The 27000-nt window shown below is 44.8% G+C and overlaps 1 protein-coding gene across 2 annotated transcripts; it reads left to right on the forward strand.

Annotated features, from left to right (window-relative positions):
• The first annotated feature begins 438 nt into the window (after positions 1 to 438).
• GPD1L (glycerol-3-phosphate dehydrogenase 1 like) lies at positions 439 to 26086 on the forward strand. 2 transcript variants are annotated; one of them, XM_028750518.2, is made up of 8 exons: positions 439 to 546; positions 6166 to 6343; positions 7825 to 7965; positions 9225 to 9363; positions 11081 to 11193; positions 16712 to 16945; positions 18350 to 18456; positions 21796 to 26086. In XM_028750518.2, the coding sequence occupies exons 1-8, from the start codon at positions 497 to 499 to the stop codon at positions 21890 to 21892; spliced, it is 1059 nt and encodes a 352-aa protein (XP_028606351.2). In that variant the 5' UTR covers positions 439 to 496; the 3' UTR covers positions 21893 to 26086. The 2 variants fall into 2 exon arrangements, with proteins under 2 accessions (XP_028606351.2, XP_077772470.1); XM_077916344.1 differs by lacking the exon at positions 439 to 546 and adding an exon at positions 581 to 704.
• Positions 26087 to 27000: the final 914 nt, after the last annotated feature.

Genomic DNA, 27000 nt, shown 5'->3' on the forward strand with positions numbered 1-27000 from the left:
TCAGTGCGCCTTCTAGGGAATATCCTGTGGCTCCTTGCAGCGCTTTCATTTTCTAGCAAGAGTAATCCTCTGCACAGACAGAAATAAGCGGATTGGATCTGCCAAGGTTGGAAGCCTCACCGTGCCTACTCAGAAGTAAACCCCATCGAGTTCAACGGGACTCCTTCCCAGATAACTGCAAAACGCTTGCCTAAACTCCTTGGGCTTGCAAAGAATGAGCCGCGCAAAGCAAATCCGGCGCAACAGCGCTACGTCCTCAGCATGATTTTTAAAAAATGAAATAAAAGCAATACCCGGCGGCACGTGTCTAGCCTAGGCAGTCGGAAGAGGACTATAATTCCCAGCAAGCTCCGGGTGAAGGAGGAGGTCCCTGGCTCTTGCTGGGGGGGCGGGATCGTCTCCTGCGCCGATTCTGCACGGGAGGCGGAGGACTGTTGGCCGCGGCCATTGGAGGGTCTCCAGGTGCCGTTCCCTTGCCGCTGCCGCCGCCGCCCCCATGGCTACAGCGTCGCCCTTGAAAGTCAGCATCGTGGGCTCAGGAAACTGGTGAGCGCAGCTGGGGGGCGCGATCCGCCCAGAGGCCACCGGGGCACCGACAGGAACCTGCGCTTCCTGGTCCTCAGCCCTTATTGCTTAGGATGCGCGGGTTATAGGGGCGCAGGCAGGGGTGGAGAATCAGGCGTCTCCAATTCCTCTGGATCGAGGTCTGTTTTTCCTAACAAAGAATTCCCTGCAAAATAATATATGCAGCTGTCATGAGCCGTCATCCTTCTTCTACTTCCTTGTTGGGCGGGAATAGGCGACACCCCTGATCACCCTTTTGCAAATCTCCTCTTTTTTTTCTGAATGGCAACTATTTATTTTTCCTGAGTAGTTAATCGCACGTGCGTCAGGTTTGCGTTTCGTTTTAATACCTCGAGGGCTGGGCCTGATCACCCGCTGATTTCCCCCCTCTTTCTTGTCCTCGCCCTGGCTTAGGATAGTGGAAGAATGATGGCGTTATTCTAAAGGCACCGATGACGGTTCTCTAGGTTGGGAGGGTTTTCCCGAGGCTGGTGGGCAGGACGCACGCCACCAGAGAACAGCCCACAAAACTCCCATGCACTCAACGTGAACACGGGTCCATGCAATGCCAAAAGGGTGCCATTCGTAGAATAATAGAATTGTAGAGTTGGAAGGGACACCGAGGGTCATCCAGCCCAACCGCATGCAATGGAGGAATCCTTTGCCCTACATGAAGCTCAGACCCACGACCCTAAGATTAAAGAGTCCATGCGCAAGAGAGAAATAGCTTTCCAGGGTTTGTGGAAGTACAAATAATTGGGGTTGTGAGGTGGGGAAGGTAGCTCAAAGCACCTTGATGAAGATGAAGTCTAAACATGCTGTGGTGGCAGAATGCTGACTGTTTAGGGAACCAACATGGGTCTTGAACCCATAGGTAAAAGGGACCCCTGACCATTAGGTCCAGTCGTGGCCAACTCTGGGGTTGCGGCGCTCATCTCGATTTACTGGCCGACGTACCGGCATACAGCTTCCGGGTCATGTGGCCAGCATGACTAAGCCGCTTCTGACGAACCAGAGCAGCGCATGGAAACGCCGTTTACCTTCCCGCCGGAGCGGTACCTATTTATTTACTTGCACTTTGACGTGCTTTCGAACTGCTAGGTTGGCAGGAGCAGGGACCGAGCAACGGGAGCTCACCCTGTCGTGGGGATTCGAACCGCCGACCTTTTGATCGGCAAGTCCTAGGCTCTGTGATTTAACCCACAGTGCCACCCGAAACGTTGACAGCTATGTGCACCCATGACCTCAAGATTAAGAGTTGCATGCTCTGCTGACTGAGCTATCCAGCTACACATGCGTAACATGTTTTTTTGCAGGACTCACTTGTTTTACATGCATATTCTATTCTTCCTCCAAGGGTGAAGTGAGTGGTTCTGTTCTCTCCCTCCATTTTATCCACACAGCAGTTCTGTTCTGCTGAAAAATAGTCACTGACCCAAGGCCACCCAGTGAACATGTTGGAGATGTGATTTGAACTTCGTTCTCCTGGGTTCTGGTCCAGTATGCTAACCATTGCACCACGATGGCTCCTTTTGCATGACAGTGCCTAGTCCTTCCAGCACTTAAAGCTATCAGATGAATGTGTGCTAGATATACAGTGAGATATTGCCTAGAAAAAATACATATATAAAAACAAGTTCAAATCCAACAGAGATATTACTGGGATAGCAGTTTTATCCCTTCGAATGGAGCAGCTTTTTGCGGGGAGGGGAGCAGTTCAGATTGCTCTTCAAGGAACCTGGATGATGTTTTGGTCTGTTTACAGAGGAGGAGGATAGAGCTGGGTGGTATCTGGTTTTCAACATTGTGATATATCACCAGCTAAACATTGCGATATACAGTAGTACCTCGGGTTAAGTACTTAATTCGTTCCGGGGGTCCGTTCTTAACCTGAAACTGTTCTTAACCTGAAGCACCACTTTAGCTAATGGGGCCTCCTGCTGCTGCCGCACCGCTGAAACACGCTTTCTGTTCTCATCTTGAAGCAAACTTCTTAACCCGAGGTAATGTTTCTGGGTGAGCGGAGTCTGTAACCTGAAACATATGTAACCTGAAGCATATGTAACCTGAGGTACCACTGTACTTTATTTTAAAAAGGGGGGAGGTGTGTTTATGTCCAGGCAGAATAGTGGGATATTTTTAACCTGCTTTTTGTCTTCCACCCACTGAGATATCTTCTGCAATGTCAGCTGACAGAGCCTGTTCAAATTGCTCAATGTTGGCAGCAGATTAGTGCTGACTTTGTTTCCTGAAGGGCATAAGTTTTACATGAGCCCCATTTCAAACTTGCAGAGACAAAACTTTATTTCGTGGTCACTTGTAGGAGCTGTCAAAAATCATTTTAGAGAGAGTTGCAAAACTACACAGCACACACTGGGAATGAGGAAATGGGAGAAGCTGGTCCGCTATTTTGCAATTTTGTGTTCCTATACTGGTTACTTGCTTTCATCCATTGCCATCGTGATACTGCAGTACAGTGGTACCTTGGTTTACAAACAGCCCTCTTTACAAACTATTCGGTTTACGAACTCCACAAAACCAGAAGTAGTGTTCCGGTTTGAGAACTTTACCTTGGTTTACGAACGGTGGAAGGGCACCAGCGGTGGGAGGCCTCATTAGGGAAAGTGCACCTCAGTTTAAGAATGGTTTTGGTTTAAGAATGGACTTCCGGAACGCATTAAGTTCATAAACCGAGGTACCACTGTAAATATATTCAGTAACACGACTGCTTTTTAACATGGGTGCCTTATCTGTTTGTTTTGTTTCCTTTGTTGTAAAGGCTCTACGTGAATACGTTATTCCATTTTTTACAGGTAGCATATAGGTCAAAGCTTAGCAATGTTGACCTATTTTATATATTGGGCCGTTGGAACAAAATTTATCATATAGATTTTATGAGGGCAAACTCATGTTCACAATGCATGATGCAATATTTAAAGTTACACAGGGCTTTTCCTCTGTTGGATGTCCACAAGGAATTTGAATAGGGAAAGTGTATTTTTGAGTGAGACTGAGGTCTTAAGCCCTGTTTAATTGTTTGTTTCAATCTTAAATGTGCAAAATATCTGAGGTAGAGCAAATACATGTTGGGACAGACAAGCAAAAAGAGGTTTCCAATTGTGGAAATACAAAAAAAACACACACACAAAAAAAACACATGCTGATCCTTGGCATGTAACAGGTTAATGTATTTCCAAAGAGATCAACCATTTGGTGGGGGGAGGCCTTGGAAACTCTTTCAGCACACCCTGAACATTAGTTCTTCCAGTTAAGGATTTGACAAGTACGTGAAAAAAGGTAAAGGTAAAGGTACCCCTGCCCGTACGGGCCAGTCTTGACAGACTCTAGGGTTGTGTGCTCATCTCACTCAAGAGGCCGGGGGCCAGTGCTGTCTGGAGACACTTCCGGGTCACGTGGCCAGCGTGACAAAGCTGCATCTGGCGAGCCAGCGCAGCACACGGAACACCGTTTACCTTCCCGCTGGTAAGCGGTCCCTATTTACTTGCACCCGGGGGTGCTTTCGAACTGCTAGGCTGGCAGGCGCTGGGACCGAAAGACGGGAGCGCACCCCGCCGCGGGGATTCGAACCACCGACCATGCGATCGGCAAGTCCTAGGCACTGAGGTTTTACCCACAGCGCCACCCGCGTCCCTATGCACAAGTATGTGCACATAACTCTAATTTTAGGAACTGCTGGTATTTGCCTTGCCTTGCATCATTCAGTTTAATTTAAATATATTAAGCAAAAATATTAATAGCTGTTCTGATAATTGTTTTACACAGTGCATTCAAGCTAAGTCATTGTTTGGCTTAGCATGACATGGCAACACGGTCAGTGGTTTGTCCAGAGTCACTAAGTGAGCTGAACGTAGCGGTAGTTTGAAAGTCTATGATCACTGCAAAACACTGGAAAAATTTCTCCTGATCAGAAAGAATTGATTCATTGATTGCTTCCCTAGCAATGGATTTTGTCAGCTACCTACCACACCCAAGAAAGCGCATAATTTTCAAATTAAAACCTAGTGGCTTTGATAGTCTTGCATTTAGCTCAGTATAAAACGTCAGTGTTTCATCTGCTTCCACAGGGGTTCCCCCGCCCTTTTAAGGCAGCTGATACTAAGAAGAAGAAGAAGAAAAAGGAGCTGTATCCTCAGTGTGTTGTTTTAGTGATCTATAAAAGCCTTCATTATTTCGGACCTCTTCTATTTCTAAATTTATTCTAGCCCCATGTGACACTTCCTAGGCAGAAGTCATGAAAGAGAGTTGTGTGTGAAAGAGATGGTTGCACACGTAAGACAGAAGAAGTCTCTTAACAGATGCATTTTTTAAATTTATCCGTTGCCTCGTGGCTCAGTGGGGCCTTGCATCAAAGAAAGCACATGCAGTTTAAATACCAGTCCTTATTGTCCTTAACATATAAAAGACATGTGACAAGTACAGAATGACTGGAGGCAAGTTGAGAACATAAAAGTGCTCTGCCTTATGATACAAAGCTTCAGGCATGAGTGTCCGTGACTTTGAGGCAACTTGTCATTGTTCAAAGGGCATAAATTTAAACGCTGCAGTGGGGCAGAGTTTTATGCTTCTCAAATTACCTTGCTTATCAGTTGAAGAAGTTTAACCTCCTCACCGAAGGTGCCAAACTAGTGCTTAATGCAAAATGCCTTGCTGTGCAGTTTGCCCGTGTAATTGGGCTGCTGTAGGCACAGAGTTTTGCATACACTAACCAGGGGTGTGCATAGGAGTGCAATTTCTGGTGCCACAGAAGCGAGTCCCCACGCTGTGCTGCGCCAGTTTAGCACAGCGCATAGGGACTCGCCAAGCAGGCAGCTCATTTCGGGGGTGGTTTGGGAGTCAGTTAAATGACCCCCGTGGGCCACTTGTGGCCCATGGGCCTTAGGTTGCCGACCCAAACCATACAAGAATTTTCTTAGCGTTGGACCTTGTGCGTTACAAATGTTCTGCTAGTATACATCAAGGAAATAAGGAGTTGACTTTCCAATGTAAGTGTGATGAAGGGTAAATGTGATTGTTGTTGATACGATGGTTTAGATTACTTTTGTTATCCCTTGCACAAGTTGCTTTTCAGCTCTCAGTGAAGTGAAATGAGGGGGAATAGAAGTACCGGTAAAAACAGGGCTTTTCCCCCCAGCCCGAACTTACTTCTGGTACCATTCTTGCTGGGGCTGATAGGGATTGTAGTTTGGAAAAAGGTAAAGGACCCCTGGATAGTTAAGTCCAGGCAAAGGCGACTATGGGGTTGTGGTGCTCATCTCGCTTTCAGGCCGAGGGAGACAATGTTTGTCCACAGACAGCTTTCCAGGTCATGTGGCCAGCAGGACTAAACCGCTTCTGGAACAACAGGACACCATGACGGAAACCAGAGCGCACGGAAACGCTATTTACCTTCCTGCTGCAGCGGTACCTATTTATCTACTCGCAGCGGCATGCTTTCGAACTGCTAGGTTGGCAGAAGCTGGGACTGAGCAATGGGAGCTCACTCCATCACGGGGATTCAAACCACCAACCTTCTGATCGGCAAGCCCTCTGTTTTAATGTGGCATATTTAATAAGGTGTCATCTTTTCTCTATTTATTACAGGGGTTCTGCTGTGGCTAAAATAATAGGCAACAATGTAAAAACGCTGCAAAAGTTCGCTTCTACAGTGAAAATGTGGGTTTTTGAGGAAAACATTGATGGACGGAAATTAACCGATATCATAAACAATGATCATGAGAATGTAAAATATCTCCCTGGACACAAGCTTCCAGACAATGTGGTAAGACATATATATTAGTTATCTATGTTTATTTTAAGCATTTTACTATTCTAAAAGTATTGCTTTAAAAGTTTTACTATTTCCCTCACACTGCTGCATTTCCCAGAGTTCTCTGGGAAGAGGGATTGACTGCTCAACCACTGGGAATTGTAGTTCTGTGAGGGGAATAAGGAGTCTCCTAGCAAATCGCAGCACCCTTAGCAAACTACAGTTCCCAGGATTCTTTGGGGGAAGCTATGCCTGTTGAAGTGAAATAAGAGAGCTTTAAATGCAGATGTGACTTTAGTGTGGGTCCAACCCCATTGGGCCCAACTAACAAACTTCTTCAGAACCTGGTGTTTGTGCGAGGAGAGGAACGGCGCGTAGTAAAGATAATAGGCTTAAAGTAAAAGAACCAAAGCTCTTATTCACATTTACGTTTTGTTAAATTCCAAAATAATAGCTGTCAGTCATTTGCAAAAATTGGAACCCAATGTGTCCTCCCAGTGAACAGAAGGAGACCTGCCATTTGTGGAAGGGACCTGGGTTTGGCAGGCCTTCCATTCATAGAACTGAGAGAAGATTGTTTCTCTGCTGTGCTGCGTCGCAAAACAAGTTTTTTTTCTGGAGCTGATTTTCATTGAGGGATGAGGGGGCTAACTAGGGGAGGAGAGGACAGAAATTGTTTCCATTCTGTGAGTGAAATTCTGCTCATAAACCTCTGATTCCAACCCACAGAGAATAGTAACCATTTACTATTCACAATAAGTATTAGATTTCCCCAAATACGACGTAAACGGTATCTTACTTAATTCTGTTTCCAACTTTAGAAGCAATCAGAAACTTTATTTTTGTGTTTTTATATTGTAAACTGCCCTGTGATCTTCGGATGAAGGGCAGTATAGAAATTTGATGTGATTTGCCATTGGTTTGTTTAAAATTTGGAAAACTAATAAATATTATTTGGCAAAAAAAAATTACAAATTGAGATAATAATAATAATAATAATAATAATAATAATAATAATAATAATAATAATAATACTTTGCTAGTTTACATTGGGTGGGAATGAGTTCCAAATTTGCTTGTGCCTTTATACTTGAAATTTGCTGTTATTATCAGTTGGCTTGCTAGGTATTAGCTTCTTACAACAAACAATATAAGCCACATGAAGACCAGTATACTAGATAGCACTGCAAGGTATTAGCTTCTTGGCAGTATAAAATATTTGCTGTGCAAATAAGTTTTCTGCAATTCCAGCTGGATGCATTTGCCAATGGTTGAGGCCAGCCAACAAAAGAGCCGCTTTTGGAATAGTAGAACCAATCTGTGCTTAGTTCTAATCTGTGCTAGTTTAAAATCTTTAAATTTTACGGCCATTATAATAATAATAATAAAGCATTTCTACAAACAGAATAAAATCGACGCATTGAGACAAATGTCTTCTTTCTTCTCTCTTTCTCATCTCTCCCTTTCTTCCTCGCTTGAATAAATTTCCATAGGTTGCTGTCCCAAATCTGAAGGATGCCGTGCAAGACGCAGACTTGCTGGTTTTTGTCATTCCCCACCAGTTCATTCATAAAATTTGCGATGAGATCACGGGGCGCGTAGCCAAGAAAGCTGTTGGTATAACTCTCATTAAGGTACAACAGATACAAGCCTTACTTTGGTGTCAAGGAGTCCTTTGGAATTGTTCAATGGGCTGTTGAACAAAAACAATTCTGAAGCGCCAAAGAGATGTATAATCCCTAGACTTACGGCAATGTAGATCCAGCTCATTTGGATCAGTAGTTTTGAGTTCTGAAAAGCGCTGTGCATCATGTAATTTTGTAAAGATGGCGAGTCAGTGATGCTGTGGCGTAATGCCACACACCCCTGTGGCAAACATGCTGTGACTGGAGCTCATCATTGCAGCGCTGTGGCACCCTCCCTCTTGAATTTTCTTCCCTTAGATGTGAAGCAAGCCCTACATTGTTCTGTTTTTGATGCTGCTGGAAACATTTATTTCCCCCCTAGCATTCTCAGATTGCTCCTATTTTATTTCTGAATTTGTTCATTGTTGATTTTTATGTTTTAACACTGCTTCTTGATTTGTGTTGTGTTTTGTTTTTCATTTCTGCACATCACTTGGGTCTTCTCTGCAAAGCAGTTTATGAATTCTGTTTTTTTTATTTAAAAAAACACAACAAAAAACCCACAGCTTTTAAATGGTCATTGCAGTTCTAAGGATTTGGCCTAATCTATGGACTCAGCTACACGTTAAAATGAAACGTTTTAAATGTGTTGTAAAGCGTACTATGGGTGCTAAACCACTGAGCCTCTTGGACTTGCCGATCAGAAGGTCGGTAGTTCGAATCCCTGCAACAGGGTGAGCTCCTGTTGCTCTGTCCCAGCTCCTGCCAACCTAGCAGTTCGAAAGCACGCCAAAAAAGTGCAAGTAGATAAATAGGTACCACTCCAGCGGGAAGGTAAACGGAGTTTCTTTGCGCTGCTCTGGTTTTGGTGTTCCGTTGCACCAGAAGCGGCTTAGTCATGCTGGCCACATAACCCGGAAAACTGTCTGCAGACAAATGCCGGCTCCCTCGGCTAGTAAAGCAAGATGAGTGCCGCAACCCTAGAGTCATCCGCAACTGGACTTAAATGTCAGGGGTCCATTACATTTACCTTTTAAAGTGCAATATGCAAATGTGACACTAGATGGTGAAAGTGAGCTATGCAAAAATTCAGTGTATTTTTCAAACTGTTTTAAAACCAAGCATTTTCACAGCGTTTTTTAATATGTGTGTAGATTCCACCCAGATGGCATATAGGCAGAATTTCATCCACTTGTGAGGATAATTATCAGTCTTCTGTCCGATGTTGATAACTGACTACAGTGGTTACCTTTTAATGTTTACTGCAGGGAATAGACGAAGGTCCAGAGGGTCTTAAACTCATATCTGACATCATCCGAGAGAAAATGGGAATAGACATCAGTGTGCTGATGGGAGCAAATATTGCCAATGAAGTCGCAGCGGAGAAGTTCTGTGAAACCACAATAGGTAATTTTTTTAGGATGCTTTATATAGGGTCTTCTCCCTGCTGTCATCTGGTACCAATCCTCTAAGGACTTTAGATTTTATTTATGACCTTTTTTTATCCCATCCTTCACCCAAGACGCTAACGGTAGAATTTGATTCCTCTGTACCCTTAGGAATGGTAGAGATCCAGGGAATTACAGTGGCGTCTTGAGCAGGGGTGAATGACATGCTTGAAGAAGGGGCGTGCTTATAATCTATATATATTCCGGGTTGAGTTTTTAAAAATTGTTTTTATGAGGGACCTATGTATATAAGATTGGACGCGGGTGGCGCTGTGGGTTAAACCTCAGAGCATAGGGCTTGCTGATCAGAAGGTCGGTGGTTCAAATCCCCACAATGGGGTGAGCTCCCGTTGCTCGGTCCCTGCTCCTGCGAACCTAGCAGTTTGAAAGCAAGTAGCGCAAGTCAAAGTGCAAGTAGATAAATAGGTACCACTCTGGCAGGAAGGTAAATGGCATTTCCGTGCGCTGCTCTGGTTCACCAGAAGCGGCTTAGTCATGCTGGCCACATGACTGTACGCTGTACGCTGGCTCCCTCGGCCAATAAAGCGAGTTGAGCGCTGCAACCCCAGAGTCGGCCACGACTGGACCTAATGGTCAGGGGTCCCTTTACCTTTACCTTTATGTATATAAGATAGCAATTTGGATGGAAGACACAGTCTACTGAAAAACAGAGTCATGCTTCATTAATATCTTTGTGATCATACCTGGAATTTTATTAAAATAGAGCAGGAGTGGGCCAAATTATATAAAGCCCTGCTAGATTATTGTAGGTATCTTGTGGCCCATGGATTTCTCCATCAGGCTTGTCTTCAGCATCCCGTAAGGCACTGGTATGACCCAGGTCCTCTCACTTTAAGAGCCCTTATGTGCAGGGAAGGCTTTGCAGCAGAGCGTTTTTGATAGTGCATCTGGCTCTTGGATAGGCGACAGACCATGTTGAGAAGACTTGGGTTCAAGTCATGAGGTGTACTGGATGGGTCACTGTCTCTAGGCCTGTCGTCCCTCGCAGGGTTGTAAGCCCACTTTGGATTCTACGGAGGAAAGATGAGAAAGTACCGTATTGGCCGGAATATAAGCCTCATCTGCAAATAAGATGCACCTTTAAATTCAAGTGGGGGAGGGGAGAAAAAAAGACAATACCCGAATATAAGCCGCTCCCTTAAAATCGGATTACAGGCTGAAAATCGCTGTGGTTGGTAGATTTGTAACTCCGAGCCAATTTAAGCCTTTCATCTTGCAACCTGGCAAAAGTTGCCGCACAGTTGTTAAAATAGCAAATCGCTATTCAGTTGCTACAATTCCACAGGCACTCACAACCGTAAATGGCAAATGAACAGTCTCAAGCTTGCAAATCGGTAATAATACAATTTTTTTTGTTCCATTTTACCTTGTGTCTGTTTCAGCAGCGATATCGTCAAAGATAATTTTTGTAAGGTCGCGGATTTAAGCTGCACTTTTTATGGTTGAAATTTGGGGGGGGGGGAGTGTGGCTTATATTTGGGCCAATACAGTATATGCCTGATCAAGGGCTTTAAAGGATATAAAAGTAGACATGGAGAGTTGCCTAGTACCTTGTTCTGAACAGTTCTGTCTTGTTTCTAAAAAGCCAGCATGCTAGCTAAAATAAAGCTGTCCGTTCTCCTTTTGCCCTTCACCTCCACACCCCAAAATAACAGGCTGCAAAATTTTGGAGAATGGCTTCCTCTTCAAAGAACTTCTCCAGACTCCAAACTTCCGAATAACTGTGGTGGACGATGCCGATACTGTTGAGCTTTGCGGTGCTCTTAAGGTAATATTTGTTTTTGGGCAGGGATGACATTAAAAGCTAAAAAACAACAACCCTAAAACTAGAGAGCAGAGAGCTATGGGAAGTTGGGTACTAGGCCAACACCTGATGCTTGCTTCCGCTTGATCCTAGAGCTCTGTTAGAGGGTGATGACAAAACTCCACTCAACTTGCCTTCTCTCAGATGGCTTCCTCATATTTTGTGTCTGAGGGGAAGTACTGTGATGCCATACTCAAGATCTTCCTTTTTTCCTATGCAGCAAGAAACCCCCAAACAAACCACAAGGGTAGGGATGGGGAAGCCTGCGGCCTTCCCGAAATTGTTGGACTCCAACTCACATCAACTCCAGCCAGCAGGGCCAGTGGACAGGGATTATGGGAATTGTAGTCCCAACAACTGTCTCCTTTGTGCCAAAGCAGAAGAATCTGGCTAAGCTTGGGACAGTGACCCAAACATAGACTTTATTTCTTTGTAAAGGGGTTTGGTGGTAGGGGCACTTCCTAATATGTTAAGATGTTACATTTTTCGTTTGCATTTGGCTCTCTTATCTGCAGGCTGGATTTCAAAAGGTGAGCACCAGAGAAATAGGCACGGGGCAATACTCCGAAGTCCTTAAGTATCAAATGAGTACCACCAACATTGTCCCATTGGCTGTTGCTGGACTAAATAAATCTGACTAAATAGATCCAGTAGCAGAAGGATTTTGGCTTGTGCAACAGACCTTCTCCTCCCTGCATATACCTCAGTGTTCTCCCCAAATCTGTTCCAGTGGGTTGGGGGAAAGTACGGAACAAATTTAGTTGGGTGCATCAGGATAGGAGAGGGAGGGGAAGTTATTTTGCAGAGCCAAAACTCCTTGCACTCACATATCTGTTTTGTGGGATGCGGCGCCCCACCCTTTTTAATTGGCTCTTCTTTTTCAATAGGGACGCGGGTGGCGCGGTGGGTTAAACCACAGAGCCTTGGACTTGCCGATCAGAAGGTCGGCGGTTCGAATCCCCGCAACGGGGTGAGCTCCCGTTGCTCGGTCCCTGCTCCTGCCAACCTAGCAGTTCGAAAGGACGTCAAAGTGCAAGTAGATAAATAGGTACCGTTCCGGCAGGAAGGTAAACGGCGTTTCTGGATCGCCAGAAGCGGCTTAGTCATGCTGGTCACATGACCCAGAAGCTGTACGCCGGCTCCCTTGGCCAGTAAAGCGAGATGAGCGCCAAAACCCCAGAGTCGGTCACGACTGGACCTAATGGTCAGGGGTCCCTTTACCTTCTTTTTCTAAAAACAGGGAAGGTTTCCCTAAGGATAGCTGCCTGAGGACTGAATCAAGCACCAAAAATAAATAAATTCTGCAGGTGGGATTCATGTGCCAATCATGATAATTTTTAGCTCATGACATTGCTTAAAAGCACATCTAAATGCAGTGCCTATAATGATTGCAGCTGGAAGATGATGAAAGAACATCTGCTGCATATCCGCTTCCATTGGATATATTTTTATCATGTCTGGCAACAAGCTGGTGGAGATACAGATGCAGCTAAAAGGCTCTGCAAATAGATTTCCCCCATTTTTTAAAAATAACAGATGTGTTAGATTGTTATCATTCATACTGGTGCCATAGATACAAGGCACTAGAAACGAGTGCCCGGCGACAAGAGCTTCCTGCCTGTTTTGTGCACTGGCCATTTTCATTGCTAGGGACCAATCTGGTGAAAAGCATGCATGAGTACTTTTGAAAGCGATACATTTCCCTTCTTTTTAAGAGAGTGGAGAAGTGCCACACTTCAGATCCACTAGAGATAGATTTAAAACTTTCATAGTAAGATCTGAACATCTGTGTGCGATAGAGGCTTCTTCTTGTACGTGGCACCAAGAGTTGTTGTTTATTAATTACTTATACCCCGCCCATCTGGCCAGGCCTCCCCAGCCACTCTGGGCGGCTTCCAACAGGATTTTTAAAAACACAATAAAAGATCAAACATTTAAAACTTCCCTAAATAGGACTGCCTTCAGATGTCTTCTAAAAATCAGATAGTTGTTTATTTCCTTGATATCTAATGGGAGGGTGTTCCACAAGGTGGGCGCCACTACCGAGAAGGCCCTGTGCCTGGTTCCCTGCAACTTCACTTCTCACAATGAGGGAACCACTAGAAGGCCCTCGGAAGCTGGACTTCAGTGTCCCGGCTGAATGATGGCGGTGGAGACGCTCCTTCAGGTATACTGGGCCAAGGCTGTTTAGGGCTTTAAAGTTCAGCACCAACACTTTGAATTGTGCTCGGAAATGTACTGCAAGCCAATGTAGGTCTTTCAGTGATTTGAAGCCCTTCCTTCCGCAATATGCGAGAGCAAATAGGGAATGGCAGTTAGAGGGAGAGAAGGAGAGTGAAGGTCCAAGTAAACGTTATTCTTTCATTCCTTCACAGTGAGTTCCTGTTGCCCCCTCCTGCACACTCTCTTTGGCAGTGATAGTGGGTCACCTCTCCTTTGCAGCCAATAGAATTATTTGGCCTCAGCCAGTGCAAGGGGCCACAGTAGAGGAGACCCCAGGGACATTTCCACCTGCCGTGCAAAAGGGCTTGGTCCTGCTGAAAGGATATACAGAGAAGAATTGGTGTCTTTGCGTCCCAATTCCCCTTTTGTTGTTGTTGTTGTTTAGTCGTTTAGTCGTGTCTGACTCTTCGTGACCCCATGGACCAGAGCACGCCAGGCGCTCCTGTCTTCCACTGCCTCCCGCGGTTTGGTCAGACTCATGTTTGTAGCTTCAAGAACACTGTCCAACCATCTCATCCTCTGTCGTCCCCTTCTCCTTGTGCCCTCCATCTTTCCCAACACCAGGATGTTTTCCAGGGAGTCTTCTCTTCTCATGAGGTGGCCAAAATATTGGAGCCTCAGCTTCACGATCTGTCCTTCCAGTGAGCACTCAGGGCTGATTTCCTTCAGAATGGATCGGTTGGATCTTCTTGCAGTCCATGGGACTCTCAAGAGTCTCCACCAGCACCATAATTCAAAAGCATCAATTCTTCGGCGATCAGCCTTCTTTATGGTCCAGCTCTCACTTCCATACATCACTACTGGGAAAACCATAGCTTTAACTATACGAACCTTTGTTGGCAAGGTGATGTCTCTGCTTTTTTTCAGTAAAGTTCCCCTTTACTGCCAAAAAAATACCTGCTGGAGAGAGACAATTAGGATGCACAATCCCAGCTCCTCCACCCCTTTCAGTCCTTCCAGCAGGGACATCACTCTTCTTCATTACCTGCAGCATCATTTTCCAGTGAACTCCTTGACGCAACACTTTGCTCATTCTCTTGTGGCCCAAGGCTATCCTAGTGCTGCTGAGAGCTGGTTCTGGAAGAGGTGTAGCTGTGCTGGACCACACACAAATTTTCTAGCTCGCTGCTCTTTAGCCTCCTGAACACCTGCAAGTTGGTCATCAGGGGGAGCGATGGTACTGAATCTTTTCATATAAGCAACATTTTATTCCAGAGAGATGGAAAGTGCTTTCTTTAAGGTCAGACTCACTACTTATACCTCCCTCTCCAGGCTATTCTCTCACTCATTCATTCCTGCTGTGTGTAGGCTCCCTTTTGAGTTTGCAGATTTGCTGCTGTTCCGTACTAACGTGAAATGCTGCCAGATTCTTTTAGGGTAATTGGGTAACAGCAGCAATTATGCGATGTACAGCACTGTAAATATATGTCTGCACTTCCTCTGCTGTTGAAGAGCTTAGTTTCTGGCTGTTCCATGCCCTGGAAATGAGGGAATGCAAGCGACAATCCATTATTCACATGAGCTCTCAGCTAAGCTTGCCAAGGCGCACGTTGGCCATCTATTCTGAATTTATTTCATTTCTGGCAAAGTTCTCTGCGGTTCATTGAATCTGAGCTCAACCTTGTGATCCACTGCCTGTCTCCCTGAGCTATGGGCAGTCTGAACGGGAAAGCCGGTCTCGGACAGCTATAGATATCTCCACGGTATTTACACCATGAGCATATGATGCTACTTTGTGAAGAATCGGACCATTGGTCTTGCAGCAGAATGCCAAGACCTCAGGCAAAGGTATTTCATTGAACTGGAGAGATCGGATTGAACGTGGGCCTTTTAGCATGCATAGCTGTCATCTCAGTGTCTGCTGGGATAGTTCATTCGGTAGAGCACAAGACTCTCAATCTCTGGGTTGTGGGTTCGATTCCCATGCTGGGTGTCAGATGGCAATGCTGTTGCTCGTGAGTAACCAGCCAGGACTCCGACCTGTCTTTTACAGGTTTTATTTTGGTGCAAAACTATTTACAGTGCAGAGCCACAAGTTCATGTCTGCCTCAATCGCTAGCAGAATCCGGGAGTGGGCGTTTCCGGGACCTCCCCCAACATAAGAGCTTCGTCACCCCCAGCCTTTTCCTTCCTTCTTTGTGTTTTACACCTCTGCGCAGGGTGGGTGACGGAAGGGGCGTGCTTCCCTCCTGGCCGGCTTGGCCAGGAGCGGTGCTGAGGATCCCAGCAGCATCCTCTGGTCCTTTCCCCTCTTCCCCACTGGAGGTGTGGCTTTCCCCACCACAGGAAGAGGAACTGCTTCGCAAGATTTTCTGAGGTTCCCTGTAACCCAGCTGCCCCTCTGCTTCCCTTCCCTGTTCCGACGGCAGTCCCCTGACACTGGGGAACAGATTCTTGCATTGCAGGGGGTTGGACTAGATGACCCTCATGGTCGCTTCCAACTCTATGATCCTACGACGATAACAAGTTGATCTAAGTGGTGCAGTGAAATGCTGTAAGCTGCTACCAAATGGGGATGGAACATTACAGAGCTCTCTGTCTCAAAGAGGAAGCTTTGTAGCCTCTGTATCCTGGAGCCAGGGTGGGGATTTTAAGCACGCTACATCATTTTGGCGATGTGCCTGATCATTTAACATATTTTTTGCTCTATAAGACTCACTTTTTCCCTCCTAAAAAGTAAGGGGAAATGTGTGTGCGTCTTATGGAGCGAATGCAGGCTGCGCAGCTATCCCAGAAGCCAGAACAGCAAGAGGGATTGCTGCTTTTGCTGCGCAGCGATCCCTCTTGCTGTTCTGGCTTCTGAGATTCAGAATATATTTTTTTTCTTGTTTTCCTCCTCCAAAAACTAGGTGCATCTTGTGGTCTGGTGCGTCTAATAGAGCAAAAAATACGGTACATAGCATTTCTAGCATGAGGATTTATTTTCCTGGTCCAGAACTGCGAAGTCATTGAGTTCTCTTGGGCAAGTCAGTGTTTTGCTTGGCGTAAGAGCAGGAGTAGTAGGGATCAATAAGAATTGCACATCTTTTTTTGCATTTAAAATTGCTCTAAAATTTTCCTACTGCTTTCTTGGAGCTTAGGATGGCACACATGGTTCCCCCAGGCACATCCACTCACAACAACCCTATGAGGTAGATTAGCCTGAGGTCACCCAGTGAGCTCTGTCACTAAGCAAGAGCCCTTCCACCTTCCTTGCCGCTTCAGAGTCTATTTCTCAAGCAGTTGTTTTCCCCTCCCTTTTTATCTTCTCCTCCATTAGAACATTGTGGCTGTGGGAGCTGGCTTCTGCGATGGCCTCCGCTGCGGCGATAATACCAAAGCAGCTGTCATTAGGCTTGGGCTGATGGAAATGATTGCCTTCGCGAAGTTCTTCTGCAAGGGGCAGGTGTCCACTGCCACTTTCCTGGAGAGCTGTGGCGTGGCAGACCTGATCACCACGTGCTACGGGGGCCGCAATCGGAGAGTGGCCGAAGCGTTTGTTAAAACAGGAAAGGTATGGTCCCTGGGACTCGCTCTTCTTCTCACTTGCTTTCCTGTGACTGACTCTTGAATCTCTTCCGTTGTTTGGAACCATCTTGTGACAGGTGGACACACAGAGTAAAATAATTGTCTGTCATGTGGGAAAAGTACAACACGGGTCTCGTGGTGATTTGCTGGGGTCTTGGGATGACAATAATGACAACCACAGCATTCTCTTAAGTAGTGTTCCATTGCAGGATGTATCAGATCGGACCTGACTCCATTAGCTAGTGTGATGAGCTCCTTAGATAACTGGTTTTGGAAGGGAACAGGAGGGCCAATATTATTTATTTAAAATTGGGGTGGGGGGACGGAGTCAGGGTTTGAGGCAAGGGAATTTTCCGAAGGTGTCCTACGATTCCCTCTCCCCTCCCTTCAGTAAATCTAGCACTGTACTCTACAGCTTAGATAGCTCAGTTGGTTAGATCAGAGTTTCCTAAACTTGGGTCTCCGGTTGTTATAAGACTACAATTCCCATCATCCCTGACCACTGGGTCTTGCTAGCTAGGGATGATGGGAGTTGTAGTCCAAAAAAACAGCTGGAGACCCAAGGTTGGGAAACACTGGGTTAGATTGGGGTGCCGATAACGCCAAGGTTGCAGGTTTGATCCCCGGATGGGATAGCTCAGGCTTCCTCAACCTCGGCCCTCCAGATGTTTTGAGACTACAATTCCCATCATCCCTGACCACTGGTCCTGCTAGCTAGGGATCATGGGAGTTGTAGGCCAAAACATCTGGAGGGCTGAGGTTGAGGAAGCAAGGTATAGCTGCATATTCCTGCATTGTAGGTGGTTGGACTAGATCAGTGATGGCCAAACTTAGCCCACCAGCTGTTTTGAGACTACACTTCCTATCATCCCTGACCACTGCTCCTGTTAGCTAGGGATGATGGGAGTTATGGTCCCAAAACAGCTGGAGGGCCAAATTTGGCCATCACTGGACTAAATGATCCTGAGAGTCCCAATTCTACAGTTCTATGATTCTGTAACCTGTGGATTGTTGCAATAGATAGAGCTTTGGATTTGGAGCATATCTCCACTCTTCTGATTTGGGGCATGGACTGATCTGTTTAGGTTCAGTCTACACTGGTTCTCCTCTTGGTCCAAAGAGTTGTGAAGTTTTCCCTCTAAACCAGGAATGGGGAACATCCAGCCCTCCAGATGTTTCTGGATTACAGCAGCCACCGTCCATAGTTGAAGACAAAGTGGTGTGATCTAACAAGGCAATTTCTGTCTTTTGTGGGTTAGCCTGGATACATGTAAATCTGGGGTAGCCAAGGTGGTACACTGCCCCCACCCCGACAAAAAAAAAGATATCGCTTATCTACATCTTATGAATCATTAAAAGATACACCTTTTTTGTTAAAAAAATTGTTCAGTCTATTGAAGAATTGGAGCAAGAGATGTTGAATGGACAAAAGCTTCAAGGGCCGCAGACATCTGCAGAGGTGTATCGCATTCTTCAACAGAAAGGATTAGTGGAAAAGTAAGTGAGATCGTGTTTAAGCCATGTTTTGAAATGTTTTCCTTCTCAAATATGCTGGCACTAGCTTCTGGTAACTTTATTTTTGGTTGTTTTCCCCCTGGCCCCAAATTATTCTTTAACATAATCTCCAGAGCAAATTATATCCCAGTACCCTGATAGAGATGCAGTTTGGCATGGGCTTGAACATTAGATGAGCAGGGTGGGGGGAAACAGTCTGCATGGATCCGCTGGGGGCTTGTCTGTGTCTGAAAGTGCGGGTGAGCACATCGACAGCTAGCATGTGGCCCTCAGATAGTTGGCTGAGCGTGAATGCGGCCCTCGAGCAAAAAGAAAATGAAAAAAGGTTAACCATCCCTATTATAAACGAACAGCTACCTCATGGTGCCTCTCACTAAATTATATTCATTGTTTATATCAGGCATAGGCAAACTCGGCCCTCCAGATGGGACTACAACTCCCATCATCCCTAGCTAACAGGACCAGTGGTCAGGGATGGTGGGTGTTGTAGTCCCAAAACATCTGGAGGGCCGAGTTTGCCTATGCCTGGTTTATATGCAAATAAAAGAAGCATTTCTACAGAACCCACTGACATTAATGTATTGACGAAAGATTCATCGCAAAGGTACAGTTAAAATGTAAGTTGTCTCTTCATGTCTGTCTCGGTGGAAAACAGGAGCACTGGTTTCATTGTATTCAAGTACTTGTGCATTTAATAGATGGCTGCTCCCAATGATGGAATAGGCTTTTGAATAATCATGAGAAATTCTAAGGGACTTTTACCAAAAGGCCTTAGAAATCAAGTGGTTCCCCCACTTTTTCATTGTTCTTTTTGTTCAATCTAGTCTCCCAAATAACTGCTGCTTTTGACTGGCAGTTCCTTTTAGGAGTGCCGCTTTTATCCATCAGCTTTAAAAGCAATTCTCTTGGGTTGTCATCTTTTCTATATTACAGGTTGCTGTTGTAGTTTTACCAAGGAACAAGATGCACATAGTAGCTTATTGGAAGAACTTGGAAGCTCCCACTGAATTTGGTTTTCTGCTCTTGTTATTGGCTCCCCCCCCCAAAAAAAAGAGTTGAAAAATGTTTGGCCCTCCCACTTATGCCAACTCAGTTATCAGTATTCTTGTTTTATCTGCTCCCACCTTTTAACACCCAGCAGGAGGCAAGGAAGAGAACTGCGTCAGACATGTCCAAAGTCCGTTTTGGGGGCTTAATCCTAAAAAAACAAGATTTGTTTTATTCCTAGAAGGAACAAGGAGATCCATGAGCAGAACTCTGCTTGTGGAACAGGGCACATTTGGCTACCATAAAGAGAAGGTGGGGAGACTATGTTAGGCAGTTCCCCCTGCATCTGAAAATCGGCCCTGGAGGATTGAGGGATGATGTTAGAGGTGACTACAGGTATAAGGTGGAATTGAGGAAGATTGACTTCTCAGCTCTGTTTACAAAAGCCTCCGCCAAACTGAAGTTCCTTCCTCAAATGGAAAGACTACGTAAGTTTGCAGAAGGATTTGTGTTAGATCCAGCCCTGTCTGGTGTTAGTAACAGGAACACGGTATGCTTACCTTGCTCAATGAGTCCAAGGCAGCATTTTTATTGCCACAAACGAAAAAGATACCTGGTTCCCAGGAATGGCAGCAAACAAATGGGCACGTTCTTAATAGCAGCCTAAGCCTCATTGTGGGACGCGGGTGGTGCCGTGGATTAAACCACAGAGCCTAGGACTTGCTGATCAGAAGGTCGGCGGTTTGAATCCCCGTGACGGGGTGAGCTCCCGTTGCTCGGTCCCTGCTCCTGCCAACCTAGCAGTTCGAAAGCATGAAGTGCAAGTAGATAAATAGGTACCGCTCCAGCGGGAAGGTAAACGGTGTTTCCGTGCGCTGCTCTGGTTCGCCAGAAGCGGCTTAGTCATGCTGGCCACATGACCCGGAAGCTGTCTGTGGACAAATGCCTGCTCCCTCGGCCAATAAAGCGAGATGAGCTCCTCAACCCCAGAGTCGGTCACGACTGGACCTAATGGTCAGGGGTCCCTTTACCTTTACCTAAGCCTCATTGCAAAGATTTCACACTTGCCTTTGAAGGAGGAGGGCAGATTATTTAACATGCACCCGTGCTTATTGTGTCATAGCGTTTGCACAAAATAACTTCTAGGGATCTACCTGATCTCAGACAAACCCACCACGGGAAAGATGTATCCCCTGCTTGCTAGGGAAAAGGGCAAACTACAGAGAAAAGAAGTGTGCAATAGCAGCTCTTCAGAACCTATGGCCTGATGTCCAGAGAACTCACTTCCCAATCACAGCTCCGACTTCACTCATTGTCTGAAAACACTGACAGGTGGAAGCAGCCAGGTTGGCTCATTTCACAGAAATAGGCTTAGGATACATGCATATTTTGCTTCCTAACTTTCTAGAAGGGTTAGGAAATAGGGTGGGGTGGGGGAAGAAAGCTCAGGCCGGAGCTGGCGACCCCAGCATCTACAACTAATTTTTCTGGGGAGATGAATTTTTTTGTTAGATGTTGTCTAAAATGTCCCATAAATGACTCTTGCATTAATTCATATACATTCCTCAAGCTCTGTTTCAGCAACAAACCTCTTTTCTAGATAATAGATTAGATAGATAGATGATAGATAGATAGATAGATGATAGATAGATAGATAGATGTATAGATAGATGATAGATAGATAGATAGATGATAGATAGATAGATAGATAGATAGATGATAGATAGATAGATAGATAGATGGATGGATAGATGATAGATAGATAGATAGAGATAGATAGATAAATAGATAGATAGATAGATGATAGATAGATAGATGATAGATAGATAGATAGATGATAGATAGATAGATAATAGATAGATAGATAGATAGATTGATAGATGATAGATAGATAGATAGATAGATAGATAGATAGATAGATAGATAGATAGATGATAGATAGATAGATGATAGATAGATAGATAGATAGATAGATAGATAGATAGATAGATGATAGATAGATAGATAGATAGATAGATAGATAGATAGATAGGCAGTTGTCTAAAATGTCCCGTAAGGAACTCTTGCATTAATTCATATACATTCCTCAAGCTCTGTTTCAGTAACAAACCTCTTTCCTAGATAAATAGATATAGATAGATAGATGATGATAGATGATAGATAGATAGATAGATAGATAGATAGATAGATAGATAGATGATAGATGATAGATAGATATAGATTTGTGTATCAAATTTTGTTCTGCCATCAATGCATCCTGAATGCTCGGCATTCTTAGCTTTTCTCCTCTCCATCTAGTAAAACGTTTGCCTTCCTCTCGTGTCTGTTTTTTAGGTTTCCACTATTTGCTGCTGTCTACCAAATCTGCTACGAAGGGAAACCCGTCCAGGATATGATTTCCTGTCTTCAGAGTCACCCCGAGCATATATAACGCATGCCTTGCCATTGTCGCAATTCCTGCCTTTTCATAGTAATACGTGGGTTCAAATGGATATAATGAAGTCTTGCAAAGCGTCAACTCCGTTAAGCAATCATGGCAAAATGAATGTCAATTTGTAGGTCATTTTCAGTTTGATGTAATAGTGCGACGCCTAGAATGTCAGCGGTCTTCTTTTTACTGGCTAACATTTTGGGTAGATTTCAGAATAACGCCGAGCAGGGCTTTCACACTCCTCTGAGTATCCATGTATGTGTCTTAGCAGTATGGAAAATGCTTGATGTTTTTGTAGCCTTCATTCTGATGCTTTCTTTTTCTAAAGGGACCCATCTGGAGCACTCCAGTGATTATTGTTGGCGGCAGGGGGCGGGGGGGAGAGAGACAGGTACAGATCCTTTTTCTTTTTTATGGGCATCGGAGATGGCCTGAAATGCATTCTGCATTGAGGCTCTTTGCTATATAAAAGAAATGAGCTTCTGTAGTGTACGCCCAGCTTTTAATCAGGGTTACATGCCTTTTATTGAGAATGTTTCTTTTTTTTAACAAATGTTTTGATGATAATCAATTTGATAGCATTTATTAGGCGAGGGAGGAGCACTTTGACCTTTTAACTTACTTACATTTTAAAAGAGATTTTAAGAAATTGAGGGGGGGGAATCAAATGTGTTTAAATAGTTGCAATATCTTTCATCTTTTAAAAAGGGGAAGTAATGTAGACAGGGCCTGTGTATCAAACGAGGGGCTATATATATATGGCTTTGGTGCTTAGCATCATCCCACATTTATTACCAAAACGAAACTGTGGTTTTGGAACATGCGAATGCAAAACTGGCCTTATGCCGGCTGGATTCAGGCAAACAGGTGTGTGTGTGTGTGTGTGTGTGTGAGAGAGAGAGAGAGAGAGAGAGAGAGAGAGAGAGAGAGAGAATTCTCTGATCCAGTGCATGTATGACGGAAATTGCAAATTCATTGCCACTTGGCTTGGAAAGCTATTCAAAGGAATTCCCAACAGATACTCAGATGCAATCTTGCTACTGATCTGCTGGCATGCTCTGATGTGTTGGAAATGGCCAGTACGCAGAGAGGAAAAACCTCTTGCGGTTTCGTTGTTTGTCCACTCCTCAAGTTACATTAGAAATAGCAAATTCCCCTGTATCCCACAGAAAGATTCCTACACAGGGAACTTAGCGCTGTTATACTGTTATCAGACAGCAACTTGTGTAGTTGTGATTCACAGGCCCTGCTTTCTAGCACTCAGTATGTTGTGCTTAGTGTAGGCTAGAGGTGGATAACTTGTGGCCCTCCAGATGTTGTTGGACTCCATTTCCCATCAGCCCCAGCCAGCATGGCTGATGGTAAGGGGTGATGGGAGTTGTAGTCCACAAAATCTGGAGGCGCACAGGCTCCCCATCCCTGGTGTAGGTAATATACCAGGGGTTGCTCAGAATACCACACACCGAGGAATGTGATGACAATTCCCATTAGCACATGATTGTATAATAAGCAAACTGTGTTCAGTTATGACTGTGGTTTATTTCAGTGCCTGTTATGACTTCTCTGCCCAGCTGTTGAAATCTATTTAACAGTACCCACTGACTTAAAATGAGAAATGTTTCTGGGCGTTCTTCCTCATCTAAACTGCCTTGACCTCCCTAAGCGTGTATAGGACTGTGGTCTTAAAGACTGAAATAATTACTTTATCTTGATTTAGAGCTGTTGAAGAATTTGATATATCCCTCAATTCCCTTGTTAGAATTGGACATTAAATGGTTCACCTGTTTATGTTGGAAGAAAAAATACCAAAAACTGGGGGGGAATGTTGTCAGGTGTATTAATATGATTTCATAACCTGGAGATGAAGACAATCCTGTGCTGATTATGGAACTTTCAGCATGGAAGTTATTATACATATATATCCCACTTTTCCTAAAAGGGATTGAAAGTGGTGTGTGTGGTCCTCAAGTTTAACTAACAACCCTGTGAAGTAGGTTAGGCTGAGATGCGGTTCCCCTAAGGTCACCCAGTGAAGCTTCATGGTAGGATTTGAACTTGGGTCTCCCCAGTTGTAGACCAGAATGCTCTCACCACTCCAGCACACTGACTTTTTAGCTACCTTTACATCCCCTCCTAGAGGGACGTGGGTGGCACTGTGGGTTAAACCACAGAGCCTAGGACTTGCTGATCAGAAGGTCGGTGGTTCGAATCCCCGTGACTGAGTGAGCTCCTGTTGCTCAGTCCCTGCTCCTGCCAACCTAGCAGTTCGAAAGCATGTCAGAGTGCAAGTATAGATAAATAGGTACCGCTCCAGTGGGAAGGTAAACAGCGTTTCCGTGCGCTGCTCTGGTTCATGAGAAGTGGCTTAGTCATGCTGGCCACATGATCCTGAAGCTATATGCTGGCTCCCTCGGCCAATAAAGCGAGATGAGCGCCGCAACCCCAGAGTCAGTCACGACTGGACCTAATGGTCAGGGGTCCCTTTACCTTTACCTTTTTACATACCCTCCTAGCCCTGAAAGGGTTTGGGTATGGTTATTAAGGTCTTTCTTGTTGGAAGTTCAACTCCTATATCATTCAGAAGACCCAGAATAGTCCTGCTTTAAAGACTATGGAAGTGCCCCGAGTAGTTTTATTGTGCAGCCTTTTGAGGTTATATGTTTTATGACGAAATGGAATGAATGCCTCATGTACATTTATTTACACAGCTGAGATAGTGCTTAAAACCTGAGAATGGAGATACTTTCACACGCCCCTCCCGCCATGCAGAGAAACTAAAAATGCAGAGCATGATGTTATTTGTGTGTGCTAATTGCATTTGCATGTATTTGCTACATAGGGAGCTTCTTTACACTGTGTTAGACCATTGATCCATCCAGTGGCGTAGTGTGGCGGGGAGGCCACGGGGCGCAAAATTGTTAGGGGCACAAAATTTCAACACCCGGTGCTGCCTCAATACAGCTGTATGTTTCCATTACTGGGCTCTGTTGAAAACCGCTTCTCTGTGCGAACCAGGAAATGACCTCTCCAGACAGTGGAATGACCCTTCTTTTCTTATCTCTGCAACTGCAATCTCCTGGGTGACGCAGACGCCATTAGGCAATTGAACGCACATGCATACTCCGTCCATTTCCCTCCCACCCAGCCCTGCCACGCGGCCCTAAACACTGGCAACCCATGCTACACCACTGGATCCATCTAGGTCAGAATTGCCTACACCAGGGGGTAGGGAACTTTTATTGCTCAGTGGGCCAGACCTTTATCTCTTCCCTCCTTCTGCAGGCCAACTCTGCCAGGTGGGCGTGGTTTGGGGAAAATGATGTCACAGGCCAACTTGGACTCCCTGGTGAGCCATGATTGACCTGAGGGGACGCTGTCCAGGATTTCTGGTTAGGGAGAGTCTTTCCCAGCCCTACCCTTTAGATTCTAGGGATTGAACCTCTGACCTTCTGCAAGCAAACCAGATTCTCTACTGCTGAGCTCTAGCCCCTTCCCCATAGTCACGTAAGTGAATTGCACACCTTTCCCCCCCGACACACATGTAATAAAAGCACATGTGAAACAGCCTTTGCTATAGCAATTAAAAAACCAAAATGATTCTGTAAACATGCTTTGTTAACTCTCTACACCACAAGTGTGCAGCTGCTAATTTTATGGACTGCATTTTGCCTTCATTTTACTGATTCCACTATTCTGTTGACTAGGAAAGATGGTCAGGACTTGAGTGGCTCAAATTTAATGTGGTCCTGTGAGATTTGTTTAGAATCTCAGGAGAGCATGTTTGAAAGAATGGCTGATCCAGCTGTTGGTGGGCTATATTGGGCAGAAAGCACACACTCCCCTTGATGGCATAAACCTTATTGGGTCTTATGGGAAATTATGACATTTCTTTTTAATTTTTAATTATCTAGCTTAATAATGGACCTGCCTTTATTATTTTTTTAACATACAATGTGTATGTCCATTTATGTTTTGTGTAGTACATAAAGGGCTATGTAAACTGAATGTAGCAAATTACATGTACTGTTGAATCACTTTTAAAGCTATTAACTCTGTTTAATGAAATGAATATTTGTTTTGTTTCTGTTAAGCCAGTTGGTTTTGAAATGCAATGGAAGTAACATTGAATGATTTCTCCAAGCTCCACTCATTGTTGTTGTTGTTATTGTTTTTTCAGTAAAACATAATAATCTATGCTTTGTGTTGTGTTTATTCCTGTAGGCATTTATTTGCTCAGCTAAATACTCCTATGTTACAAAGACTTTTTTCTTCCGTTGCTGTTTTCTGCTACACTTTAACAAGACAGAAGGAGGACAAAAGGTTAGAAAGGACTCGTTTCTTTCCTGTAGATTTCCTAAATTAGGCTGCAGTACTTACGCCTCTAACTCTGGAGTAAACCCCATTGAATTCAATGGGATCCAGCTGTTGGTGGGCTATATTGGGCAGAAAGCACACACTCCCCTTGATGGAAGAAACCTTATTGGGTCTTATGGGAACAAAATAGCTGGTGAACAGAGCTCTTTACCTTCAACCATGTAGTGTTATGTGGGTAGATATTTTCGTTAAGTTACAAATGAACAGCAATTCAGCCATTAAGAAATTTTATTTATTTACTTATTTTACTGTGGAATGGCTTTGCTGTCTAAATTCAATGTTGTTTTTTGTTTGTTTTAAATGTGGCTTCCTCCACAATTAACAAAGCAGGATTCAGTATTGACTATGCGTATTTGGCATAGTCATAGTATTTGCCCTGAGTGCTTACTGGAAGGACAGATCCTGCAGCTGAGGCTCCAGTACTTTGGCCACCTCATGAGAAGGGAAGACTCCCTGGAAAAGACCCTGATGTTGGGAAAGATGGAGGGCACAAGGAGAAGGGGACGACGGAGGACGAGATGGTTGGACAGTGTTCTTGAAGCTACCAGCATGAGTTTGACCAAACTGCGGGAGGCAGTGGAAGACAGGAGTGCCTGGCGTGCTCTGGTCCATGGGGTCACGAACAGTTGGACATGACTAAACAACAACAACAACAACATGCGTATTTGGGGTGCAAAGGCTTTCAGTGAGCAGCCACTGCTGCCCTAAAGCAGAGCTCCATGTGTGCTTCAGCG

This window comes from Podarcis muralis, chromosome 12 (assembly GCF_964188315.1).
Source record: "Podarcis muralis chromosome 12, rPodMur119.hap1.1, whole genome shotgun sequence".
In the NCBI taxonomy this organism is placed as follows: Eukaryota; Metazoa; Chordata; class Lepidosauria; order Squamata; family Lacertidae; genus Podarcis; species Podarcis muralis.

Excerpts from the sequence above, each read along its gene's own strand:
- GPD1L (XM_028750518.2), top strand. The coding sequence starts at position 497 with ATGGCTACAGCGTCGCCCTTGAAAGTCAGCATCGTGGGCTCAGGAAAC. Across the intron at positions 11,194-16,711 it reads AGCTTTGCGGTGCTCTTAAG|AACATTGTGGCTGTGGGAGC; the intron begins GTAATATTTGTT and ends CTCCTCCATTAG. Across the intron at positions 18,457-21,795 it reads CAGAAAGGATTAGTGGAAAA|GTTTCCACTATTTGCTGCTG; the intron begins GTAAGTGAGATC and ends TCTGTTTTTTAG.